Consider the following 14,781-nt stretch of genomic DNA (forward strand, 5'->3'; position numbering starts at 1 on the left):
TGTTAAGCTAGTGAACATAATATTTGTATACATGTGAGGTTTAATTACAGTAAAGGTTTTATGGTGGTTGTCAAGAAACAGAACTGTTATATAGGTTAATTTCATATCACATCCAGCTGTTAGTTCAACTGTTGGGTCATACAGACCTGTAGAAATGGTTTGACTTGAGCAGCTCCACAGCTTCATACACTTTGTGGATAGAAAGCAGGTGAGAGGCAGCCTTGACATACTGGTCCTGAAAACACAGTTGTTTGGCAAAAGCTTCCACGGCCCACACCCACACATGGTAACCGGCTTTAGGAAGAAAAAGGAAAGTGCTTGTTGTTAGTCACTGCATTAAGCAGAACATTTAGGTAGTAACTAAGTTGCTGTTATGATCATTTGTTTCATCTGTCTCTCCCCATCCCTATACCTTGAAATGTAAACTGTTTCTTTGATTATGTAATACATAAAGAAATAGTACAACATTCAGATGTACAAGAGTATGGAAGTCAGATAGTGCTTACCCTTGTTTGGGTGTATGCAGATTGAGTGAAAAAGTGCACGAGAGAAGCTTCTAGGGTGCTGATAATGTTATATTTCTTGATACAGGTGCTAGTTAACAAGGGTGTATTCAGTTAGTGAAATTCAGGTACACTCATGACCTGTGTACTTCTCTCCCTCTCTCTTTTGCATACTTGAATAAAAAGCTAAAAAATGCAGCCTGGCATAAAAAATTTCCTTGTTATCCTGGAGCCCTCCTACCCAGACTTATCCAAATTCCTTTCCCTAGAGACAACTATTATTACTGGTTTCTTTTGAAACCTTTGGCAACAGTCTATGAATATACAACCACACATGTATAAATGCCAGAGTATTAAATATTATGTTGTGCATCTATACCTAGATTCTTCTCACTTACTAAACTTTGGAGCTCCATTCTGTGTCAGAATACTCAGTTTTTTGTTACCTGAAGGCGTTTCTACTGTATAGATATACAAGATTTAACCAGTCTTACACTGACAGACATCGAGGTTCTTGTGATCTTTGCTGTTACAGATACTGCTGCGATCATGGTCCATGTTATCTGTCATTTTGCATGTGTAGGTACAGTTAAATTCCTACAGTTAGAACTGCTGAGTCAAAGGGTATGTGGATTTTAAACCTAATCATTATACTTGGCCAAACTGTCTTTCAAGAAAATGTCTATCTTTAGTGGATGTACCCTAGAGAGGCTAGAGCTTTTGTGGTAAAGAACATACCGACTGGTGCCATAGCCACGAGATTGTCTGTCAGCTCCCCTCTTTCTGCTGCAGTCTGCAGAACACCTTTTAGATCTCCTTTCCAAAGCATGAGCTGGTGAAATAACTCAGGGTGGCCATTTTCCAAGTGACTTTTTCCTGTTTGGAGGAGAAATAATATTTGGAAGATGTTTCAGAAACATTTGTCTGTATTGTCTTCTAGAAAAAGAAAAAGAAAGGCAGGATGAAAGAGAGGAATAAATTTCTAGAATATGTAGTCACTCGCTGATGGGTCAGTCCCTTTCCAGGAGTGTTTGTAGTGGGGCCTGAAGCCCACTCAGCCATCTGTCCACCCACCCACTTTCACTTGTACTCAGTCACTCAGAATGAACACTAAGTTTAGGGTCCTATGATGGATGTAAGCAAGCGGTGTCTGAACTTGCACACAGAATTCAAAGCCTAGTTAGCTGACACGTAAAACTAGTCATTGCATGCCACAAGATGGGAGCCATAAAAGGAGTTAGGAAACATACAAAGTGTTAGGAAAGCACAAAGATAGACAGGATTGTCTTGATTGGACTGCCTCACCTTCAACCTCAATCATTCTGTACAGGGTAGCCCTGTCTGTGAAAAGCCCGAGGTGAAATCTTTCCTCAAGATCAGTAGACACATCTTCACTTGGCCCTGCTAATTCAAAAAGACAAAAATTCAGATGAAAGTGGTTTAATACATTACTGTTTTCTGTTCAGTTAATTCTGATTCTATGTCTGTAATGCCCATTTCAGATTCTGAGACAGAGTCCTGTGCTCTTATGTACCCTAACAGAGACCCCTACTGATAGCAAAATATGAAAATACTTCAGGCTCAGTCTTGGCAAAATCCAATGAGACAGTTTAGTTTGAAGTTTGCTCAAAGAAAGATTTGGGGGTGGGAAGGAAGAAGGAATGTTAAAAAGCCAACCTCAAATTCAGTGTATGTAAGTGCAGTTAAAAAAAAAAACAACAACAGACCAAAAAAACTAACAAGCAAAGTCTGTAATATAAACTAGGATCTTCCACAGAGGGATTCAATATAGATTGTTTTTGAAAAAGGCAACTGAATGATAATAGAGTGGCTTCAGGGGAGAAATGGAAGAGTGGGGTGAGGGATGGGAGGGAGATTTATTTTCTCTTTATACTGTTTGAATTTCATTTTATCATGTGCATCCCTTTTCAACACATAAAATTCAAAATTAAAAAGAAAAAAAGTTGCTGTAATGTCAGAATAACACACATTAGTGAGGACATTGAAAAGTTAAAACCAAAAACCTATAAACAAAAATTTCCATCAAAAATTTTTAAAGGAACTGCCATATTAAGGGTATATTTCCAATAAACAAATGATGTTCTTTTCTACGTGTACATGCTGTTTACTGGGGAGAAACAGTTGATGGAACTGACTGACACTGAGATATTTCCGCCATTATACCAATTCCAGCACACAGATGGCTGGCAACAACCTGACAACAGAAAAGCAGAGCATTATGTCTCCAGGGCACTGGGGAATGTTGACAGCGGTCAGAGTGCAGAGCCGCAGCAGGCTTGATGCAGAAACACAACAATTTTGGACATCTGTTGACTCATCCATTCAACATCCAAAAAACCACTTATGTGCCAGTTCCCAGAAGACTATGGATGGGCCAGGGAAGTTTATTTCTATACCTTTGGAATGTTTGGCAGTGGCTAATACCAAACAGTCCTGATGAAGCTCCTCTTTGGATCTGTGGTCCAGACTTGTACTCAGTGGAAGCATGGAACGAGCTTTTCGCTTCTTGATTAAGGCTTCTGAAATGTAATACAAGTACAGACCATCTGAAGAACTGATTACAAACCCCAAACTGAATGCATGTCCACTGTGTATGCAAGCTACTGGAGGAATACTGCTGAGCAGAGAACGTTCCCACTCTTAGAAGGAAGCTGTCAAATTAAATTATTAGCAGCTGGGGGTAGTGTTTTCAACACACAGAGAGTCCCTGTGAAGGCTCTGAACCAACATCAACAACTACAAAATGACAGTTCTTCCAAGTACTAAAAAAATGACCCCAAATCAAAACACAAATATTTAAAACCTAAAATAAAACCAAAAAACCATACTCTGTTGAGTTTTCATTTGCATGTAATGAGGATGCTTTAACAAATTATTTTAGTTATTAGATACCAACCTGGCTTCTCTTTAGGTACGTCCTTTTTCAGTAAAGTGACTTTGTTATTAATGGTGCTTTTTGACTTTTCAAAACCTAAGGCTGCTGGAGTGCAGATAATTGGTTCTTTAGAAACTACATCATGGGGAGAAAGAAAAAAGTTTGGATGAGAACAATGTAGAATCTAGTTCTTTTTAAAAATTAAGAGCTATCCCAGTCTTTACAGTGTGATTTTATCTATTACTCCAAATATTAAGATGAAATATTTCAGACAGGAAGCATGGGTAGTCAGTCTCCCTTTCCCCACCTCTCAAACTGCCTTCCAGGAATCTGTAGATTTATCACCTAGAACTCTGACTAACTGATCTAAGGAAAATTATAAAGATTCTAGCCACCACAACTTTAAAAACGTGCCCTTACTTGTAAGGTTCTATGTATACGCTGCCCCAGCTTCACTTTGTCCCACAGTCTTACCCTGCCCAGGTTGGTAAGTTTTCTCTAGAGAACTTTACTATTTCCATCCCAATCATCCATTAGATTCCCTTAACACTTCAAAGGTAGACCTGACTTAGTTCCTGGTCAGGACTGTTAAGTGCTAGAGAGTGAAACACGAGATTCGGCTACATGCCTGCCGAGGTGACACCACAGGGTGGCTCTGGCTCGCGGGCTTCCTCCTCTGTCTCCTGGTCTGACACGCCATTCTCAACAGGGCCCAGGCTCTCCTTTACACTCTCTTCTTCATTCCCGTCACATAATTCTTGCTTTACAGGCACTCTCAAGGTGGGCTTTTTCTTCTTTTTGGGCTTTGGCTTAGGTTGAGAGAGCCGCTTTTTCTCTAATTCAATACTTTTCTTGCCTATAGAAATCACAGTTCAGAAAAGGATAGATACCTTATTGCTCTTCTTTTTGATAACATTCTTACCTTTTCCCCACCTTCCCAATGAAGTCTTAGTTATATTATCAAAATGTTAACCAAACCAAACCCTTTTCAGATTTCATTAAATCATAAACACAATGCCCATTTACCCCTGAATACTTTAGTGTATATCCTACAAAGAAGGATATTCTCCTACATCATCACAGCACAACCATTAATATCAGGAAATTAACACTGATAGATTATTCATTCCCATTTCATTCAAGTTCTACCAGTTACACCAGAAGTGTCCTTTATAGCAAAAGGAAATCACTCCAGGACTACAGGTTGCACTGGCTTGTTACATCTCTAGTTTCCTTCAGCCTAGAACAGGCTCAGGTTTTATTTTGACTTTCATGACTAGAAACTCATGAAGATCACAGGATATTTTGTCTGATTTCCCTCACATTGGGTCTGCCTTATCTTTTGCATGATTAGATTTAGGTTATATACTTTGAGCTGCAATACAAACCAGTGAGGCTGTGTTTATCCTGGTGCAGCCTGTGAGGTAGCACATAATTTCTATTTGTCTCATTATTTGTGGTTCACTTTGATTACTTGGTGTGCTTCCCTTGTAGCTCAGTTGGTAAAGAATCTGCCTGCAGTGCAGGAGACTTAGGTTTGATCCCTGGGTCGGGAAGATCCCCTGGAGAAGGAAATGACAATCCGCTCCAGTATCCTTGTCTGGAAAAGTTCATGGACACAGGAGCCTGGTGGGCTGCAGTGCATGGGGTTGCAAAGAGTCAGGCATGACTGAGCGACTAATACTTACTTACTTGTTACTTGAATAAGGAGGGCGGTACCTTGCAGGTTTGTCCCCACTAGTTTTACTAAAAATTGTTACTATGATTATGGCCAAAGGGCAATTTTCGGTTCTATTGTTCAGTCTACACTTACTAGGTGGCCTTCTGCTGAAAAGAACTTTTGCTTCTGTCTATTTATTTAGACTGTTACTTTATAGTGGTCAGTATGGACTCAAGAATTCCTATTTAATGTTTTAATCCTTTACTATTACTTATTTACTTTTTCAGTTTGAAAGCTTTTATCTTTTGATTTCAAGTCATCTTACTGAGATATAATTTAACACAAGAAAAAATACCAGATTTTTTAATGTTTTTATGAGTTTAGACAGCTGTATAGGTAACCCACCACCACAAATAAACTGTTGCCATTATTTCAAAATGTTCCCTCATGCCTCTTTGTGTAGATTCCCCTCCTCCCTGAGCCCCAGGCAGTCACTGATTTGCTATCACTGTAGTTTAGTTTTGTCTGTTTTAGAAATTCGTATGATTTACAACTACATTTCATACTCTATATTAGTACTATACAGTGTTTAGTCTTTTGTGCCAGGCTTACTTTGCTAGGCATAATCTTTGAGATTCACCCATTTTGTTGTATTTATAAGTAGCTACTTGCTTTTTATTGCTGAATAGTTCCACTGTAGGATATATACCACAGTTTATTTACCAGCTGACATTTGTGTTGTTTCTGATTTGTGGCAGTTACAGATTAGGTATAAGGATTCTTTTATAAGTCTTTATGTGGATGTATCGTTTCATTTCTTGAGTACATTTCTAGTTGTTTATATACCCTGTTTAGTTTTCTAGCTATTTCTGGTGGGTGGGAAAATCTGGTTCCAGTTAGTCTCTTATAGCCAGAAGTGAAATTCTGTTAATTATTTTCAAGTTCAGATTATCTCACATTTGGGTAGCCAGCCCCTTCAAGCTGGCTTCTTTGTCCTTTTGATGACCTCAGTTATACCTTTGTGGCAAATGATGCTGCAGACTTATCTTAGATTTTTTCCGCCTAACCTGGAACTAGCCATTTCTCCAAGAAGCCCTGGTAGGTTCCTTTTTAGAGATTGAGATTTAGAAAACAAGATCTGGGTGCTAGGAATACTTGCTACTATTCAGGTGTTGTCTTCAGACCTCTTCGGGCTACTGTCCTTGCCCAGGCTTCCATTCCCACCATACTGCTCTATTGCCCACCATGAATGTCCTCCTTGCATGACTGACAGCTTACTGAGGAAAGGAAAAAGGGAATGAGGCAAGCCCTTATAGGCTCCAGGTTCTGACTGACCTTGCGGAGGTCGGGAGTGTTCCTGCATGGAAGTGAGCCATTTGTACACACAGAAATCATCTGCCCCTGAGTAGATGCAATCTGGATCCAATGGGGACCATGCAACGCAAAGCAATCGACCTCGATGTCCTCGGAAATTGCATAGAGGCTCTTCCTGGAGAGTATCCCACACCTAAAACCAAAAGTCGCACATGAGAATAGATAATTTTTGGTTATTCTATTGTCTGAGGAGGTGTTGGTATACATTTTTGAAAAAAAAAAAAAATCTGTGTACTCTTATTTCCTCTTGTAATTTGTACTTGCAGTTTCAGAAAGTGCTATTTCCTAACGGAGGTTTCTGTATTCTGGGATATAGAGTTCCCATAGGAATGATTTGGAGTAAGCTTTTAATGGTGCCCTGTGGATTTCACTGTCTTGAACCAGTACTGCATGTTATCTTTGGGCTGGGGATTCCGATACCTCTAATTCAGAGCCCACATCTACATGTGTGATGCAAGGGTTCTAGTTTCTCACAGATGATTCTTCTACCTCAGGGCAAATGATCAATTTCCTTGCTATTTCCTGAATGATTCCAGTCTCCATCTCAAAGGGCAGCCAGTCACGGCTCTCAGCTCTGTGCAGACAGCTCATTTACCACTCAGTACTGAGACAGACATCCATCACTGATGATGGATCCCCAGTTCCTGAGGTCTGTTCTGGTTCTGATATCCGAAACTCACTTCACAGCTCTGGCTTGGCATCTCATCTTTATTTTTGAGAACTTGAAGATGTAAGTTACCGAGTTATTATTAGAAGTATTTTTTTTCATGATTTATAGTCACCCTTCTGTGACAGAACAGAATGGGAGGAGTACTTTTCACATCAACTTTAGTCTATCATACTGACAGGAGGTCAAAGTGAAATCTTTAAAAACATCAGTTTAGCTAGTTCCTATCAATATTCTCTTTCACCTAAGTTACAAAAAAACCCAAATTTACCCTGACAAGGGCCCAGATATGTTTAATAAAATGCCCTCTAGGACATGGGTTTGGGTGGACTCCGGGAGTTGGTGATGGACAGGGAGGCCTGGTGTGCTGCAGTTCATGGGGTCGCAAAGACTTGGACACCACCAAGCAACTGAACCGAACTGAACTGAGAGCTCAGAAAAATCACAGGGGAGAAGAAGAAAGAGTTTCAGTTAGAGTATATAGTGAAGAACCCACAGAATCAGGGATGCAATAGTACCTGAGCTGTACCGTCGTAGGAGGCGGATACCAGCCTTCCATCATGGTGTGGGCTCCATGCCAGACTGGTGATCTTGGCTGTGTGCCCTGACAGGGTCCGGTAGGGCTCTGTAATGGTCACTGGAGATTCAGGATTGCTCTCTAAAAGACAGGGGATGATGTCATTGGTACCAATAACAACAACAGAAAGACATAAAGGAGGGTTTTAATTAGCATGGCAAGTCAAGATGTTGCCACATGCTTTCTACGTGATTTTCACTGGGCAGCACTGTCTAGTGGTTAAGAGTGTAGGCATATCCACTGTGGCTGGCACATGGGCTTACTGTAGGAAGTGATAGCTCTCATTCTTTCTTTCTAAAAGCCAGCAAAATGGAAGTAATGCCTTTAGGATGTGATACCAAGAAGGATGTATTATCATGTATAGTTAAAAATGTGTGACCTGAATCTAGTCATAAGAATATATGAGACCAAACTGAGGACGCATCTACCACATAACCAGCTGGTATTAAAAAAAAAAAAAATCAAGATGAAAAAACAAAAAAGGCTGAGAGATATAAAGGACAATATTGAATCAACTGACAACACTAGAATAAGCATGGTAGATTAAACTATTATAATGGAATTGTGGTTATATAAAGGAATATCATTATTCTTACAAAATACACAAACACTTTGGAAAATACATACACCACAGCACAAAGCAAATATGACAAAAGGTTATAAGTTGTTGAATCTGTGAAAAGGTATATGGTAGTCCTTCATATTGTTTTTGCAACTTTCCTCTAAGTGTGAATTATTTAAATATAAGAAGATAAAAATTAAGTTTTTCCTGGTCATTGTTTCCCTTTTTGTGTTATTCAGTAGATTTGAAATAAAAAACAAACCAGGATGATAGTATTTCAGTAGACAAAGATCTGCACTGCTTTTAAGAATTAAGTTAATGCTCTCCTGTAAGTGATGCTGGAAAAACTGGACAGCTACCTGTGAAAGAACGAGATTAAAACATTTTTTCACACCTTATAAAGAAATAAACTCACAATGGATTAAAGACTTAAATGTAAAACTGGAAACCTTAGAACTCTTAGAAAGGAACTCTCTGACATAAATGATACCAGTATTACTTTGGATTTGTCTCTTCAGGCAAAACAAACAAAAGCATATTAAAAAACAAAAATTATAGCTCTTGGCAATGAAGATGGGTTATGTGTTTTTTTTTTCTTCATATTAAGAAAAAAAGTAATTATCTTCTTTCACATTAAAAAAGGCTCTTCTGACCACTTAACTTCTTCTAGGTGCTGAGGAAGTTCAGAGAAGTTTAAGCCTTGTAAGGAATAAGTTGTATGAAAATATGAAAAAGATCAACCTGCTAGGCAGGGACTAGTAGTTACCAGAACACATGCAGATGCTGCAGTTAGACAGTGTGGGAATGAATCTGGGCTCTATCATGTATGAGCTGTGGGACGCATGGAAGTGAGCTAACCCCTCTGAGCCTCAATTAGGAAAATGAAGATAACAAAACCTACCTCCCAGGAGTGTAAGAATTAGATGCAGTCATGCATGGGATGGGATGTGTGTTGTACGTGTCAAATACTCAAACACTGAAGGAAGGGAATATACATTGGCACCATCTTTTGGAGAGTGACTTGGCAATAACTATACTTTAGAAAATTTGGAGGAAACAGCAATGTTTATTAATGAGGGATGGGAATAAGGGAGGTACTTCACTTTCTAAGTTAACATGTATTGTCATGTTTGAAATTTTTGTTGTGTTTTAAATAAGGTGAATACATTACTTTTGAAAGCAGAAAAATAGTAAGAGTAGTGTTTAATACCAAAGAAAAAGGAAAATGTACGAAGATTGGAACAAAAAGTAGCTGAACACATATACCACCCCCAGTATGGAAAGAAACCAAAGTTACCTATGACAGTCTGCAGGTTGTGCACATAAATGACTGCATTGTTGGAGCCAGAGGCCATCAGATAGCTCAGTTCTGGCTGGCTGCCATGCTCATGATGCCAGCTAATGGTATTCACAAGCTTATGATGTTGCTGGATGGTGCAGATCAGTTTCAGGTTAGGAACCTTGAATATTTCTATTGATCTGGAATAAGAAACACACCAAGATAAGAAAGGATGCTCAAATTACAGTTCAGTGCAAGCAGGTATCACCCTCATTCCATCAGTCAAAGAAAGGTGAAATGGAATAGGATAACCCAATCTTAACTGCAGAGGTTACTCTCTTACAAAAAATCAGGTACAAAAGGCAGTTCTTTCAGCAGCTTTAATAAATCCCAACAACCTCTGGAAAGTTGTATTTATCATGCTCTAAAAATAATAAATGGTACCAGGGAAAAACTAAAAGAAGAATTAATAAACCAATGGCTGAAACAGTACCATGTTACTATGATCAATACCGGAAAGGGCAAAACAAAACAAAACACCCTAAACAACCAAACTAAAACATTGGAAAGGATATAGTAAGAGCTAAAAAGCATTTCTGCTTTTTTTTTCTTTAAAAAGAATGAAAGGAGATTTAGGGAACTTAATTCTGGAGATAAGCATTCTTTGAAGCATACTACAACCAAAACAGAGTAGGCAAACATTCCCTTTGAGCTATAAATATTTAACTTATTTTGCAGTTCTCAATAATGCAGACAGCTCCTGAGTTATTTAAGGATATCAGGGATAAGTCAGAATATCAAATACAGCTAGGCTTTCCCAACTAACATTACAGATGGCACTAGCTTGTGATCAAATATATGTGCAATTACAAAGTTTTTTTTTTTTTTTAAAAAACAAACACATACCCATCTTCATTGCCAAGAGCCATGATTTTGCCATCTGCTTTCCAGCTGATCTCTGTGTGTACAGGCAATTTGTACTAGAAAAGCAAAACAAACCAATCTCGACTGAAAACATTGTTCTTGCCACACAGCTTACAAATCAATGATGACAGTGTGAGGGGAAAAAACAAACAAACCTTGGTTTAAGAATGTTCTAATTACAACAGCCATTCTTATAAATAATCTACGTAATTTGCCAAAGAGTTACTAAGAACAACTATGCTAAATATGATTTCCTAACTGGGACAAAAGACAGGCCAGTGAATATTAAATATTTGCAGTGTCTAACCTTGTGAAATGAACTTAATTAAAATGATTTTTATCCCACAGTAAGACATGAAACATGTCCACTGGCTTCGATAACACGGGGGCTGTCATCTTAAGAGAAGTCACATACGCCACCCTCTTTTCTTCCCATCTCTTCTGTTTCTTTTCCAGAATTTTATTTTTCTCTTCTTCTGTTTTTATTAGAGAACAGTTCCTTTGTTCCCCAAGGCTGCCTGGGCCCTCTTCTTTTCTTACTTGTCTCTCCACAGACCACCTCATACATGCCCACAGCTTCTTTAGTTACCGCTCATATAAAGGGACTCTAAATTTCCATTTCCAGCCCAAATTCCTTATGTGAACTTCTGATCTATATTATTTAAGTCTTACAAAACTAAAAGCTTGTTAGGAACAGGAATTTTGCCTCTTTTATTCACTGTTGAATGTTAAGATAACATTTAAAACATGAAGGAATATAGCCATTAAAAACAATTCAATTTATGATTAAATATTATTTTTATAACAAAAATAGCCATACAAAAATAATGAGCAAAAGTAAATAATGCTCATTTGAAAGAGTAAGGAAAACTCAACATTTATGGTTTCACTTAAAAAGACAGTTCTGGCATACAGATATATTGATATAATGGTAAAGAAAATGTGATTAAACGTGGAAATCTGGGTGAAGGATATAAGGAAATTATTTGCATTATTTTTGCAGCTTTTGTATAAATCTGTAATTATTTCACTAAAAAACCAAAATGATAATTCTGTTTTGAGCAAAATACCTCATAGCTGTACTTGGATAACATAGTATAAAGTAAGTTTTACAAACACCTCCCTCTGGAGAAAGTGGCAGGTGTGAAAAGGGTGCTTTATATTCAAGATCTGAAAGTTTATAATAAATAACCATTGCAACTGAGAGAAGCCTGAAATCTGACAGCATAATGGATACCTCACATAATGCCATTTATCATGCAAGATGAGAAGATAAAACAGAGAGATCATGAGAAGACTTCAAATCACAAGAACTTACTTTGATTGAGTTGGTGTCCCTGATGAGTTTGTTGATGTCAAAGGCCTCTCCACTAAGCTTCCAAGGGTTGTGCTGTAAGACAATCCCTTCTCCTCCACAACTGTATAAAGTGAGGGAAGGTCTGTCTCCTTCTCCTACATGGAATAAGAAAAGAAAGCTTATCAGTTTTGTACTTTACCAGCTTAACTGTTTGTTGCTTAATATGACCATGTTATACTATGACATGTTTTATCTTCTGCCACTCAAAACAGTAGGGGTGCCAAAGCTGGGATCAGAAGACATGTTCTCAAAGTTTTGGGGAATTTATCTTATCTTACAGAAATAAGTACTGTCTGGCATTTAAATATATGAAGCTGCAGGACTTCCTATGATTAAATGTAAGAAGCTATTCTCAAAGCAATTGGTGTTATAGTAACTTTCCTGTTTATTTTAGGAAGTAAACAGTGGTTCTGATGGGTTTTTGTAAGGACACATTTTATTTTCACTACTGTAGAACTGTTTGGCACAAATCAAGGATCAGCATTTGCTAAATGAATGAATGAACTCTATAATGCTGCTTGAGTTCTGATGACTTACACTGCAGTTAGGCAGATGTACAGATGTTCCACTATAGATGCTGAAGAAAAGACTACTAAAGATTTTGCTGAACACATTCAATTTATAAATTCTGCAAGACCTACCATTGTAGGAATAAGAAAGGCAAGACTGAGGGGCTAGAAAAGGGTCAGAATGTATTCACAGGCAACAAGAGATCATCTGAGAAATTCTAACCCTGCTTTAACTGTAGGTTGAAACAGATGATCATTAACATTATAATTCTTTAAAAAATTTTTTTAAATAAAGTGTTTATTTTTTTGGCCACACTGAGTGGCTTGTGGGATCTTAGTTGCCCAGCCAGGGACTGAACCTGGCACTTGGCAGTGAGAGCATGCAGTCTGCACCACTGGACTGCCAAAGAATTCCCAACATTATAATGCTGATAAAATTAAAAGGCGATAGCAAGTTTTAGTGAAAATTATTAGATTAGGTATCAGGACCTAGCATGAGATAACTGTAGTCACAATAAAAAATTCAGCTCAGAGAGACCAAATACTAAAATTTGGAGAGGCTTATTCTAGGTGAATGGTTTCTAACTGATCACCTGTTACAACTGCCCTCAAGGACCCCAGGGACAACACAGCAGCCTGCATAAGGATTTATTGCACTAGAATGTTTATGACTTTTTCCAGGTTGAATATCCTAGGATTAAGTTGAAAGAGAATAGTCTTATATTTGTTAGAGAATGATTCAGATACTTACCGAGTGCCATGGCAGGTACTGGTGGTCCCCAGGCTAACGAGTACACAGTCTTCTTGTGATACGTGCTGGAAATCTGTGGAGGTCTGGGGGGAAGGGAAATTATAAACAGAAAGATTTAAAAAGGTACAGTGGAAAAGAGACCATCTTTTTTAAAAAAGTTGCCTGTTACAAACTTAGTTGCTGATACTAAAGAAAAATAACAGTACCCATCTCTAAGTAACTGATTGTAAAGAAGCAAACATTTAAATAATATACCATGTAATAAGAGCAACTAAAAAATAAGTCCCAAACATACTTTACCTAGAAAAAAGTTATTAATATCCCTTAACTGGCCAGGGTCATTTTCCCTATCTATTCCTGAATTTCTCACTTCACTTAAATGTCAAGTATTCTAATATTACTATAGTTATATACAAAAGTAAAGGCTATCAAAACTTGAGAAAAACAGGACAAGACAGAAAATGCAAACTGTTCAGCCCAGAACTAAGGTTACTACTAAGCATATATTATTATCACTATGCAAATATCTCCACCTTATAGTCAAGTAAAAGACTAGAATCATTTTTGGCTTAACCTGTCATTAACATCACATTCTCAAACTAAGGCTTAATTTTTTTATTTTTGGCTGTTCTAAGCAGCTTGCAGGATCCTGGACCAAGGATTGAAACTGTGCCTCCTGCAGTAGCAGCGTGCAGTCCTAACCACTGGACAGCCAGGGACTTCCCAAGATTTCAGAGTAGATAGGTTTTTAGGTTTTTTTCCTCTAGATTAGTATTTTTATTCTTCACAAACGTTCATTTCTTCCATCCTTTCTACCTAATAATGGTATTTATTTAAAAAATTTTTTCAATGTTTTACAATTTTTTAAGATTACTTTCCATTTAGTTATTACGAAATGCTGGGTATACTCCCCATGTTATACAATACATCCTTGAGCCTTACACCCAATAGTTTATACCTTCCCCTCCTCCATCTCTATAATCCACCCCTCCCCCCACTGGTAACCACTAGTTTGTTCAATGTATCTGTGAGTCTGCTTCTTTTTTGTTATATTCAGTAGTTAGTTGTATTTTTTAGAGTCCATATATAAGTGATATCATACAGTACTTGTCTTTTTCGGTCTGACTTATTTCACTTAATGAAATAATGTCCTTTATATCCAACCACGTGGCTGCAAATGGTGAAATTTCATTGTTTTTTATGGCTGAGTAGCATTCCTGTGTGTGTGTACACACATCTTTTTTATCCTTTCATCTGCTGATGGACATTTAGGTTACTCCCATACCTTGGCAGTGGTAAATAATGCTGCTTTGAAGATTGGGGTGCATGTATCTTTTAGAATGAGTGTTTTTGGTTTTTTTTGGATATATCTTGAGGAGTGAAATTGCAGGGTCATATGGTCGTTCGCGTTTTTGGTTTTTATTTATTTTTTAAAAAAGAAACCTTGCTCTTCAGGGTATTTTTGAAGGTTGTGGTTGATTAATGATATCTGATATGTCCAGACAGGGCAGTGCAGTTATTACCTTTAACATATACTATACTCTGTGTGTGATTTTAGAATTCCAGTATCTGTGACTGAATGAGCTGTTGACTTCTTTATTTCCATGTATCTGACACATTTATCATGATCAGTCTAGACAATAAACCAAATTTTCTTTGGCTAAAGGAAATAGAAAAAGTGTTTCTGGCTGAATACCTAGCAATATATCTACAGTAACGTCC

At 37.8% G+C, this 14,781-nt stretch overlaps 1 protein-coding gene across 2 annotated transcripts in view; it reads right to left on the bottom strand.

Moving 5' to 3' along the window:
* Nucleotides 1-14,781, bottom strand: part of GEMIN5 (gem nuclear organelle associated protein 5) — a 39,326-nt gene that overhangs the window by 11,908 nt on the left and 12,637 nt on the right. Inside the window, exons 10-21 of one of the 2 annotated variants that reach the window (XM_069592472.1) lie at nucleotides 13,060-13,142; nucleotides 11,761-11,894; nucleotides 10,425-10,498; nucleotides 9,537-9,718; nucleotides 7,619-7,758; nucleotides 6,395-6,566; nucleotides 4,028-4,255; nucleotides 3,421-3,534; nucleotides 2,921-3,043; nucleotides 1,809-1,907; nucleotides 1,242-1,379; nucleotides 147-294 (exon numbers count right to left, since the gene is read on the bottom strand). In XM_069592472.1, the coding sequence (XP_069448573.1) occupies nucleotides 147-294; nucleotides 1,242-1,379; nucleotides 1,809-1,907; nucleotides 2,921-3,043; nucleotides 3,421-3,534; nucleotides 4,028-4,255; nucleotides 6,395-6,566; nucleotides 7,619-7,758; nucleotides 9,537-9,718; nucleotides 10,425-10,498; nucleotides 11,761-11,894; nucleotides 13,060-13,142 (1,635 nt within the window). The remainder of the gene's footprint in view (nucleotides 1-146; nucleotides 295-1,241; nucleotides 1,380-1,808; nucleotides 1,908-2,920; nucleotides 3,044-3,420; nucleotides 3,535-4,027; nucleotides 4,256-6,394; nucleotides 6,567-7,618; nucleotides 7,759-9,536; nucleotides 9,719-10,424; nucleotides 10,499-11,760; nucleotides 11,895-13,059; nucleotides 13,143-14,781) is intronic. The other variant, XM_069592473.1, reaches the window with a different exon arrangement.

This window comes from Ovis canadensis, chromosome 5, assembly GCF_042477335.2.
Source record: "Ovis canadensis isolate MfBH-ARS-UI-01 breed Bighorn chromosome 5, ARS-UI_OviCan_v2, whole genome shotgun sequence".
NCBI lineage: Eukaryota > Metazoa > Chordata > Mammalia > Artiodactyla > Bovidae > Ovis > Ovis canadensis.